Here is a 12316-nt window from a genome sequence, read left to right on the forward strand (position 1 = left end):
ACAACAGCGTTCAAACCGATTATCAGCATTTCCCAGGCATGTTGAGTCCTGTAGCACCTTCCATACCCAAGGAGTGCTCATACAGGGAGTCCCTGGACTCATGGCTCCTCTTGTCTGCCCCGCCTGGGTTGAACATTGGCTGCCTACTAGCCCCCCGGTTATTGCAGCCTACAACAGTGTCCGCATCCAGGATGACATGCGGACGGATCTGTCAGGGCCACATATTATATGCACTCTCGCTACAGCACGAGAGTACAGCCAACAGACAAAATCTCGTCCTACTGACAGCAGTATTCAAACTGGTTGTCAGCACTATCCCGGGCGTGCTGAGTCCTGTAGTACCTTCCATACAGAAGGAGCACTTACACAGGGACTCGCTGGACGCAGCGCCCCTGCCTGTCCGCCCCACACCGGGTTGAGTCTTCACTAACTGTAGTTCCCCGGTGCTCCTCCTGCAATCCAGGATGACACGCAGACAGGACCGGCCAGAGCTACGTACGAGATTACACCCAGTCGTACAATATCTCATCTGCGACAACAGTGCCAAACTCTTGTCAGCATTATTCCGGGCTCCTGAGACCTGTGGTACCTCTCTGCGGAAGGAATACTGTGATCAGGGAATTATCCGAACTCGTCGCTCCTCGTGTATGTGCTTGGTTGAGCCATCCCTATTGTCAGGCTCTCCAGGTGCCCCCTGCAGTTCCCTGCAGCCAGACGTGCCGCGGTGTCTGAGTCCAGTGGCGTCCAGAGCCACGTTCCATGTGCGCTCTTGCTACATTACGAGAGTCCCATTCAGCCGGAGGATATATCGTCCTATGAAGGGCTCGAACTGATAGTCAGCATGCTCCAGGCTTGCTGACACATGTGGTACCTTCCATCTGAAAGGAGCTCTCCTACTCAGGGATCCTCCGGACACATCCCCTCATGTCTGGTCCGGACCCGGTCGAGACCTCCCTAGCGGCAGCTCTCTGCACCCTCCTGCACTCCCCTGCAGGCAACATATTGCAGTATCCGTGACCAGGATGACACGTGGACAGGGGGTGACCAGAGTCACTGGCTATGTGTGCGGTCCCTGCAATTCGAGTTTTACCTCCAGCGGAAAATATCTTGCTCACAGGCAATGACTCTATTTGACGGTCAGCTGTATTCTGACCTCGATGGGACCTGGGGTACCTTCCTTATGGAAGAAGTACCGGCACGGGAATACCCTGCAGGCATCACTCATCATGCCGGTCCGGGATGGGCCGGTCCTAACGGCTAGCTACCCGGTTGTTGCCGCCGGCGGTTTCCTGCAGCACAGCCAAGTATTATGGGCGCTCACTACAGTGGGGAGACGCCCAGAATACGTCCTATGAACAAGGTCAACGGCCTGTTGGCGTCCTCCAACCTGCTGAGACCGGCGGTACCTTCCAGATGGAAAGAGTACTATTCATAGGAACTCGTCAAACGCATTGCGCCTCCTCTTTGCCCTGCAGCCAGTGAGCCTTTGTGATTCAGCCGCGTACGTTCGGACGTGGATAGCCTACAGCCATGATACCCTGCTGCCCCCTGATGGGTGCAGAACAGCCCACGTTTCCCCTATATTGTGACTGGGCAGATGCGGGACATAAGGTGAACTGTAAGTCAGAGTAGTCTCTAATTTAGCTGCTCGAGCATTCACCACAGATCGCATAAGGAGGTTAACACGTCCAACGGAGTTAAGTTGGACGGATCCAGGAGCAAGCTGTGACCCAACCGCGCCCTGCCTGCATTATTGCTTTGCAGGAAACCGTGTGACATTCTATACTTGTACTGTTGGCAACCCCTGGGGATCGTCCCTTTACACTTAGGTTACCTCCCTTTACTTAGGTTACCTCAAAAGGGACCAGCGAGATTTCCGTACCAGTGTGCCAGTACTGTATTTCCAACGTCCTGTGTCTACTGGTTTCATGCGGTGGCACGGATATGTCGGTACAGGACCAGCCCTAGTTAACCAATCCGTCAGTCCCTGTCCAAAGCTACACTTTTTCGGGAGCTCAAGATCACATGCTAAGGAGAATGCTGCGGCCATTCACAGGATATGGGGTTAAAGGATCTTTGGACACAAGTCCTTCTCAATCTACAGCTAACCAGGTTTCTAACAACATGGATGGGCCGTAGGGATATGCAGCATTAGAGCAATGCTGCGCTTCAGCTATGCGGCCTGGGACCAGAGTTCAGCCCTGGGCTCCTTGGGTCTCCCACATTCGGTGGCAGTCAGCTGCAAAGATGACTCCTTCAGATACTTAAAAGGTAACCGGGAACCTTCCGTCACAAGCTTCTTCGACCAGTAGCGGTTAGGGACTACAAGGGATCACGCCCTCGCAGCGGGACTGGCAAGGTGATATTGACAACCTGACGTTATGGAAGCTGATGTACAACTAGGTCGGATGTTGGAAGGCATGCAACTCCCCGGAGTGTCGACACAGATGGCTCCGCAGTCTTGTTTTGGACGCTGTACCAAAGGTCATCATCAGGAGACGGTTGTTATTGACCTGTCGAATATTCTCCCGCTGCAGTTGGTATGGGGATCCACTTCAGTGAAGTATCCAGTGGGCACCCTTCTCGGTAGTGCCTCTGCCAAGGAGCGCTCCGGTGGCAAGTGGGCGCGGTCTGACTACACAAGAGTACCTCTCTCAGGTAGCATCTTTATCGCGCGGGCACGCTGATGGTAGTTTCGGCAAATCCGAGGGGACTTCTTGCACGGACTCTGCCTCACTGCAGTACACGGTGACAGTACCAGGCAGTTATATTCTCAGGCCGGGTTACGGCTCACAGTACTTGGACAACGGGTACCTGGTTGAAAGCTTCTTATCAGGAGTTTTTTTTTCTCCAAAAGATGGTTGTGGCCATCACTTAGGCTCTTTACACTCCGTTCGGAGTATGCTGGGTAACTAGTCATCCATTAAGGTTAAAGAGAAGATTTGCCTCCTTACTCATGCAACTTCTTATTTTTTCCTGCCCCCTTGGGTACTGCTGTAGAACGTCCCAAGGTCTTTGCTGTCCCCCAATGATACAGACGAGAAAACTAGATTTTGTAAGAACTTACCGTAAAATCTCTTTCTCGTCTTGTTCATTGGGGGACACAGCACCCACCCAGTCTGGTATTGGGTCTGTAACATATCCTGAGTGGGAGGATTCTCGGTGCAGTCGCACACGGGTTGGAATGAGTTACAGTTCGTGAGTATGGTTTTGTACTATGTATTATTGTCGTATCCTACTGGCTGCTCCTGCTAGCTGTTTGTATGCAAGCAGTATGATGCTTGCAGGGGAAGTATAGCTAGTGGGAGGAGTTAACACTTTTATGCTTAGTGTCGCCTCCTAGTGGCAGAAGCTATACCCAAAGTCAGAGCTGTGTCCCCCAATGAACAAGACGAGAAAGAGATTTTATGGTAACTTCTTACAAAATCTAGTTATTTTTAGAAAAAATAAAGGTAATACAGCAAAAAAATTTTTTTATAAATTTGGGATTGTAGTAATTGTGCTGACCCATAGAATAAAGTTAGGTCATTTTTGCAGTATGTGCACCATACCAACAAGATGCACCCAAAGATGGCGGAATTCTGTTTTTGTTATTTCTTCCATTTCACTCCACTTAGAATTTTTTACGCTTTTCAGTATATTATATACTACCAATAAAAAAGACAACTCGTCCTGCAAAAAAACAGGCCCTCATACGACTAGGTTGATGCGTTTTTTTTTAAAGGAGAGGGGCGGGGGAAGGGCCGCGTCCATAAGGGGGTAATGTAAACCCTTCTGTTCTGTTTAAAACCCTCATGAAAGTATTGCTATAGCTTATGTTTCAGCAGTTAACCTTTATCTTATTTATTTCTTTAAACAGCGGCTTTATAAACTATCGTGATAGTAAGCTCACCCGGATTCTGCAAAATTCATTTGGTGGCAATACAAAGACTGTAGTAATTTGTACTGTGACACCCGTTTCATTGGATGAGACCCTCAGTACTCTGCAGGTAATTAGTAGTAGCCTCTTTATCCTTTTTTCGTTGTCCTAGTCTTACAAAATGTGACTACTACATGTGCTGCCAAACTTCTAACATGATTGCAAGTTGCTATACTGTACCTGCTAGGGGTGGTTTATAGGGCCAGAAGTAGGTGACGGTCTGTTAGTACTGAAACTTACAGATTGGGTCACTGCAAACGTAATGCACAGCACAAAACTTACTAGAACACTTGGCTCATTCACATAACCGTATTTTCATGGCGTAATATACGTTCGTGTGATGCGCAGTGAATAGAGTCAATGTAATGAAGTAAATGGATTTTTGTCGATCCATTCTCCTTAGCATGTAAACATAGTGTGTAGATACATGCGAGATGATCGCAACATCCTCTTTCTCCGCATACCACGCAGCGTGAGCCCTATTCTGTTCTGTGGGCAGCGTATGCAACGATGTCCGTGTGTAATACATGGCCTATAGGAGGCGATGCATACGCCACCCCGCTATGATTTTCCCAATTTGAAACCCTCCTAACTCCTGTTTTAATGACCATCTAATATATAAACTTGATATTAATGGAAACAATCTCACAATGTTCCTTTAGCGAGGCTGTCTTTGCCCATAGCAACCAATTACAGCACAGCTTTTATTTTACCTCAACAGCTAGAGAAATGAAAGCTGCGCTGTGATTGGCTGCTATGGGTAACAAGGATGATCTTATGTTAGACAGTTATGCTAAGTGAGGCTCAAAAACCTATTCTGTCATCGTCGCTAGAGGAATACAAGACCGCTTTTTGTCCTTGCTTTTCACGTCTACCAGTCTGTTAGTGCGCAATGTCATTTTCGAACAGTTTGGTGATGATCCACCCAGCGGATGTGCAATTTTGTAAGTGGTGACCCAATCTTAAGGAGAAAAGTCTGTAAGTGAAAATCATCTGGTCGTCCACCAGTAGGCGTGGAAACAGCGGCGCATCTGTGCAAGTTTCGTACAAAGTGCTCATAAATCCACCGTCGCAGCAAGCGGAGAATTGGAAGCCCTGCCGATTGTCTGACTGTGCGGAAGATTCTGCGCAAACGTTTGCAATGTTATTCCTACCAACTGCAATTGTTACGCTAAAACCAAAGGAGAAAGGTAGGCGACGTTCTGTCTGCGAGAGGATGCAAACTAATGGAAACTGATGATTTTTAGTGATGAAGCCGCCTTCCAGCTTTCAATTGGTTAACAAATATGTCAGAATCTGGGGTGGTGGGGGAGCCCACCTGTTTACATGGAGCGTATGTGTGACTCCCCAAGGTGAATGTGTTCTGCACTATAACCTGTAGAAGAGCATATGGCTGCTTCTTAATCCATGAGGAAACAGTCCCGGGTATTTTGTACCTGGACGCTACAGATATAGCTTCTACCGCAGCCGGAACAGGGAATCCCAGGTTTCGTCTTCCAATAGGATCGGCATCCCTTCAGCAAAACTGCACCCAAATAGGAATGGTTTTGCAGTTGGTGCCCAGACAATCTCTTATCTTTCCTAACTAATTCTTTTCTAATCTTACTGGTATCCTTGTCACTGTTGGTAGCATGAGTCTAATCAGGTAGTCCTGGTCCTCCATAGTGGCATATCCATGCGTGCCGTCTTGAGTTTGCTGTATCTCCCAGCACAGTCTCCAGAACGTGGAGCAGATATCGGGATGCGGGCTGTTAAACAATGAGAGTTAGACAGAAGTGTGTCAGGACTGGTATCTGCTCCTTTGTGCCAGAAGGAACAGGAAGAGCACTGCCAGAGCTCTACAAAATAATCTCCAGTGGATTACTGGTCTGCGTGTTTCTGACCAAGCTGCCAGAAAGATTCCCTGAGGGCCCAGCGTCCTATAGTGGAACCAATGCTCACAGCCCAGCGCCAGGCAGGTCTACCATTAGCGCCTCGCTCACTTCAGATGAGAGCAGGTTCACACTACGCACATGTGGAAGAGTCCATTTAAATCTTTTGTTCATCTTTATTTTTTTTTTTTCTCCCCAGTTTGCAAGTACAGCGAAGCACGTCCGAAACACTCCGCATGTTAATGAAGTGTTGGATGACCAAGCTCTACTTAAGAGATATCAGAAGCAAATCCTCGACTTGAAGAAGCAGGTTGAAAACGTAAGAGGATTTCCCTGTATAGTTGTTCCCTTGGTTCTTGGTTGCAGAATGTACATTTATGTTTATATCTCTAAATACTGTAGTAGAGCACTTCTTCTTTCTCCCTCCCTCCCCTCTTATAAAGGCATCCTCTGAGATAAGAGCCCAGGCCATGGCTAAAGAAGAACACTCCCAATTGCTAGCAGAAATTAAACAACTTCTAAAAGAAAAGGAAGACCGGATCTGGAATTTAAGCAACGTAGTTATTGGATCTTCACAACAGGCCCGTGAAGACCAAAGGGTAGCATTTCCTTTTTTCCTCTTTTTTTTTTTTTATTGAATTTCAACACGGTTTTCAAGATTTCGTTGAACTATATATAACATGACACTCTTTCTGCAATTCTTATTTTAAAGGTTAAATTGAAAAGGAGGGTTACATGGGCTCCTGGAAAGATCCAAGCTAGCTTGTGTTCTGCTGGGGATTCATCGTTTCAGATGGGATCTACATTAACCATGAGCTTTGCAAAGCGACCCAAGATGTCTGAACCTTTATCGATCCCGGAGATTGACGATTGTATGTGTACACTGTAATCTAGCAGTAAGGTCTTCATGCTCCTTTTTGAAAGGGATTTATTGAGCATATTTAATGTGTGGGATTTTTTTTTCCTCTTCACTCAGCTATTTGTGCAGAGACTTCAGTCTTTGAAGGTGCTGGCTGCGCACTCGATAACTCCGCTCAAGACCCAACCTGGAATTTTGAAAGCGGAGTCACTAGCAGGGAGAAGATGACGGCTCTGTCTCATTCCATGATCGACTTCTCATCCGAAAGTACCAGGTCTGTTATTTAGTGTGTGTTTTGCAGTGCTCAAAAGTCCTGCCTAATGATAGATTTTGAAGGTTTTATTGCTTTTAAACCAAATGTAAGTTGGGAAAATAAAAACTTGGCAGCAATATTATATACAATTAAAAAAATTTAAGTGAACCAATCATGACCTTTTTTGTGCCCCATAAACTACATTATGGTGCTCAAAGGTCAGACAACGGGGAGCTGTGTTTGATACTCATTGGCACTCTGTGAAGTTGCGTGAATACTTGGGTTATAACTTTATTTTTGTTTTTTGTTTTTTTGTATACAGCCTCGCATTCCTGTATTCTAATTTCACGCACTTTTGCCTAAAAAACAAGAATTAAATTTTTTTGTGTATGTATAATGTATATATATAGTGTGTGTGTGTGTGTGTGTGTGTGTGTGTGTGTGTGCGCATATATAATAATTTCTTCTTTTCCAAAAAAAAAAGTCACCCCAAAATCATGTCACTGGATATATGGATGTCTAGAGACTTCCGTGTATATAATTATTTGATTTCAGAAGATACTGTGCTCCCCTTAACCTCTGAAGTCTTTGCACTCTTGGCGCATCCTTCACTACTCGGAGGCCTCTAGTGAGTGCAGTGCCACTGTTCAGGTGATGCAAAGTGACTAGCACTGCGCTCACTAGCGGCCTCCAGGTGTCCGCTGAAAGAAGCACGCGGTACCTTCAGAAATCTGCTACGGAAGTCCCGTGGATGTTGACTGTTTTTGATGCAGAAATACTGTAGAATTTGATGTGCAAATTCTACAGCATTTCTGCTACCTGTGAACGTACACTAAGGGAAATGATTTTTTTTCATTTAGAGCATTTCATAAGTCTGAAGTGTGCTGTGAAGGAGAGCTGATAGGGGCAAAGTACCTGCCAAAGAAATATTTGGTGCTTTTTGTTCTAATTGGCCATAATAAGCAGCGTCTAATTGTTTACATTTCATCTTATTCCTACAGACTAGATGTGTTTTTGTTTAGTTGGTTTTTGTAACTATTGGCTTTTAAAAGCTATTAAGTAAAAGCCTGAAATCTACATGTAAGTACAAATAAAACAATAAACTATAAAATATACTGTACTTATTAAGAAGACTTTGTTAAAAGGGGTTGTGTGGTTTCAAATTTTAAAACTTATTTTTATATGGGCATGGGCTAAAATTTAAAAAAAAACTCATCTGTGATCATGCGTGTTTTTTTTTTTTTTTTTTTTTTTTTTTATTATTTTTCTTTCATATTCCCCAAGAATAGGCTCCACCGCTGGAAGTCAGTTGACCACCAATTGGAGGCTGCAACATCACCTTCCAAAACTCCTGAAATGGTGACTAGGATGTGAGTGCTGATGCCAAGGATTCAGTAGTGGTCATCTGACTTCCAATGGAGACAAAGCATTGGAGCCAGTTAATGGTGTCCTGGGGGGATGAAGACAGGTGAATATACTTTTTATTTTAACCCATGTGCAGCTGGTAATTATTTTTAATTTGAAACCACACAATCCCTTTTATACATTAAATATCAACACTTTTTTGTAACTGACAGCAGTGTTTTTATAAAAAATATATCTATAACTTTTTTTTTTTTTTGCACTGCAGATTTCAAATCTGCTTTTGGAAAATGTGTATGAGCTGCAGCACGGCTTCCCGTTGTACTCAATGGGTTGGTAATGACGTGGCTCTCTACACTGAATTCTTGCAAGAAAGTGCGAGAACAGCGTCTTGTACGGAATTTATTTACTCTCTGAAGCTCTTCTGTTTCCAGTAAAATGATGATTCTCCTTTTTGTATAGTGCTCTGACAAAAGACTCTTCCCTTCAAAAATGTAAAGAGCTGGAGCAGAACGTGGCGGAGTTAGAAGAGGAGTTAAAGAGACGGAATGAGGAATATGAAGCAGTAGTTCGGAAAAGAGATTGTCTTGTAAATGTGACTGCAGATTTGGAAGAGAAACTTCACTCAGAAGATAAAGATGAGCTGCAAATAACCAGTTTAAGTGACCGGAGTGAATCTGTGCCTGATGGTAACGAACAAAATCCTATGCCAGAAGGAAGCTTGGAGATGCCTGGAAAACTGTCCCCTCTGAAAACTGATGAACAAGAGCTGGAAAAACTGAACGATTCCCCTCTCAGCAATCGGACAGATGGTGTGGACCAGGATCCAGTTCTAGGACTACTTGCAAGCCCCATTCATGATCTCTGCCGGGAACAAATCCAAATGCTGGAGCAAAAAATAGCAGATTTGGAAGGAAATGAGAGTCCAGTAAATGTGAGGGTCAACACATTGTCTTTTTTTTTCTAGTTATTTAACCGCTTTTACCTGTAAAATAAGTCCTTGAGAGACACGTCCTCCTGTGTCTCTCCAAACTCTTAGAAAGCTGGCTGACCACTGATGTGGGCTCGGAAGAGCTGCAATGGAGGTGGTTGACAACTGGCTTGTGGCTTGATTTTGCAGTACGACAGCATGGAATGTACCTTTTGCATAATTGGTCACAAACTTTAAGCCACTTCCTCAGACTGTATTCAAACGGCCTAGAGCAAGTTGCACCCGAAGATCTCAGGCGCAACTTGCAGAGCACACAGACCCCCTTTCCGTGTGCTGTCTGAGGTGTGTTGTGCTGCACATTACATGTGCTAACGTCGTCCGAGAATCAGAACACAATAGAACATGCAGCAACTTTTCAAACTCTGACTGAGTGAAAAATTGCTGTGTAAGTGATGTCCAAATCTTGTCACACAGACATATTTGTAGGTCAAAAGCAGGAGTACAGAAACGTGAACAGAAAAGGTATAATGGTAAGATTTGTGCCTCTTCTGGGTTTTAAATTTAAAAAAAATGTTATTTGTATAGCGGCAACTTATTCTGCAGCGTTTTCAAGTAATTTATTTATTACCCCTACCAAGCTGGATACTCATTTTCGACCTTGGTTGGCTGAGTTGACCTTGAGCCGGCTACCTGAATCATGCAGGATTGAACTCGCAACCTTCAGGTCATGAGTGAGAGCTGAGGACTGCATTTCTTTTACTTGCACTCCTGGTTATGGCTTACAAATGCTGAACTTTGTACACTTGTGTAAAAGTTGCGGAAACGCTGCTGATAAACCGCAGCAGAATCCTTTATTAAAGTGACTGGGATTAAAACAAATCCTGTTGACATGTAGAGGTGGTTAAAAAAAAGCTGTAGATTTTCTGCTATGTACTGTAACCTGCATAAATGTGTAAACTCGCTTTAAAGGAGTTTTCTGGTCCATAACTATTGATCTGGCGATCCACGAAAGAGCAGCTGGCCAAAAGGCTCAAAACTCTACATTTTCTGCAGCGGCCTGGTAAAGCCATCTTCAAAGTAACTAAATTTTAAAGGGGTTCTGTCATTTAAAAAAAAAAAAAATACTTGCCTATTCCCCTATTCCTCCCCAGGCAGTCGTCTTACAGCATTTTCTCCTGGCTGATCTTATTCGGTCCCTCGGGTTACCTCACCGCAAGCCAGCCAGATGCGCTTATTATGGAGTGTCCATTCCTGGTATTCTTCTTCCGGCAGGTCAGTGTAGGTTACATCACTAGTGACGTAACTTTCATTGCCTAGGCATTCCTTTCTATCTATTGCTGAGACTGCGCATGCGTGCTGGCTCTCCGCGCAGAGCTCATATACTGTTGCAGAGCAAACATGCGCAGTCTCTACAATAACCTGGCAGGGAGAAGATCTGGTAAGAAGACTGATGGGGGAGGAATAAACAAGTATAGAATTCTTGTTTTCTATTGTCAGAACCCCTTTTAATGCAAACATCAAAGGAAAAAAAATTGCTACGGTTCATTAGAGGAGTTGGTAATCTAGTCAAAGAAAAGACATCTGTCTACAAGATGCAGCTGACGGATGTATGAAATTAGGTTAAACAGTAATGCTGCTAAAGCACCAAATGAGGAAGAAATGGCCAAACCCTAAGGAGGGGAATAAAGTTGTATTTGGGTGTTTTAGTGACAAGAAAAACTGTGCGATTGCAAAAATTAAAAATGTGGTTAACGATAAACGGAGATAAGGCTGTCACTGACCACTTGAATGGCTACTTTAGTTGTGTTGTCAGAAGAAAATGATTGGGCCTGGTATTAACGCTAGTTGCAGGCGCTCTGAAACATGGTTTTTGGATACTGGGAACTTGAAGGCCTCATATCCACTAGAAAAATACAATCCGCCCAGAATCTGCTGCAGATTTCCACAGCAGATTCCGCGCGGATTTGCTTTAAATGGGTTTTTTTTTTTTTCATGTGGATATCCGCACCCATTGCTAGCAATGTGGCCGATCCGCGTGGAATCCGCGGTAAAATGGAGCATGCCACGTTTTTCCTCCTGCACGGAAAAAAACGCAAATCTATTAAAATGTTATCCGCAGGTGCAAAATTCAATTAAATTGACTGCGGATGGCCAATGATTCCCTATGGGCAAAATTGAATGCGGATCCAATGAATAACAGTGATCATTTAAAGTAAAAAAAAAAAGTGTAAAAAAAAAAAGCCAGGCGAAAAAAAAGTTTAAAAAGCTTACATTTCATCTCCCCTCATGGATCATATCCGCGAGGGAGGATGAAATGACGTACCTAAGGCCCCTGGATTTTTCTGCGGACCTTACCCCAGCTTCTGCGCGCACACCCTTCACCAAAATGGCAGACTCATGCGCAAAATCCGTGGATTGCCAGGGTAATTTAAATTTTCCCTGCTCCTGGCTAGAAAGCTTAGCCAAGAGCCTGGAGATTTCACGGGGGGCCGCGGTAAGCGGTTCCTGATCACGTGTTCACCGTTATCCAATGGATAACGGCAATCACTTAAAAGTAAAAAAAAAAATTTGAAATTTCAGCTCCCCTCACCAATGCGATCGGTGAGAGGAGATGAAACTTTTTACCGGAGGCCTCCGTATTTGATCCCCGACATGATCCTCCTCCGTGAACCTTCCTAGATTCCTTTAAAAACTGTGGGATCAAAATACGCAGTACACCCCAAGATAAATTCGTTAAGGAGTCTAGTTTTCAAAATGGGGTAATTTTGTGGGGGTTCTCTATGGTTTTGGCCGCTCAAGAGCTCTGCAAGTGTGCTATGGAGCCTAAAAGGTCTTCAAGCAAAATTTCTGTTCTGAAAGACACAGACTACTCCTTTCATGTTCGGCACCCGACATAAGATTAGGGCCATAATGGGTATGTTTCTGAACACAGGACAAACAAGAGTATCCATTTTGGGGTGTAAATCCTCATTTTCATGTGCCCTATAGAAAAAAAAAGTCTTTTAAATTGACATATTTGCAAAAATATGAAATTTTACTTTTTCCTCTCTAAATTGAATTAATTCCTGAAAAAAAACCTGTGGCGTTAATACTCCCGACCCCCCCCCCCCCCTTCCTCAGT

The 12316-nt window shown here is 44.4% G+C and overlaps 1 protein-coding gene across 3 annotated transcripts in view; it reads left to right on the plus strand.

The window, feature by feature from the left end:
* The window catches only part of LOC136572919 (centromere-associated protein E-like), a 47909-nt gene that overhangs the window by 12652 nt on the left and 22941 nt on the right, over nucleotides 1–12316 (plus strand). For all 3 annotated transcript variants that reach the window (XM_066573949.1, XM_066573946.1, XM_066573947.1), the window contains exons 10-15: nucleotides 3860–3989; nucleotides 5990–6109; nucleotides 6234–6389; nucleotides 6503–6662; nucleotides 6767–6923; nucleotides 8727–9198. In XM_066573949.1, the coding sequence (XP_066430046.1) occupies nucleotides 3860–3989; nucleotides 5990–6109; nucleotides 6234–6389; nucleotides 6503–6662; nucleotides 6767–6923; nucleotides 8727–9198 (1195 nt within the window). The remainder of the gene's footprint in view (nucleotides 1–3859; nucleotides 3990–5989; nucleotides 6110–6233; nucleotides 6390–6502; nucleotides 6663–6766; nucleotides 6924–8726; nucleotides 9199–12316) is intronic.

The sequence above is a fragment of the Eleutherodactylus coqui genome, chromosome 7, assembly GCF_035609145.1.
Source record: "Eleutherodactylus coqui strain aEleCoq1 chromosome 7, aEleCoq1.hap1, whole genome shotgun sequence".
Taxonomy (NCBI): Eukaryota; Metazoa; Chordata; class Amphibia; order Anura; family Eleutherodactylidae; genus Eleutherodactylus; species Eleutherodactylus coqui.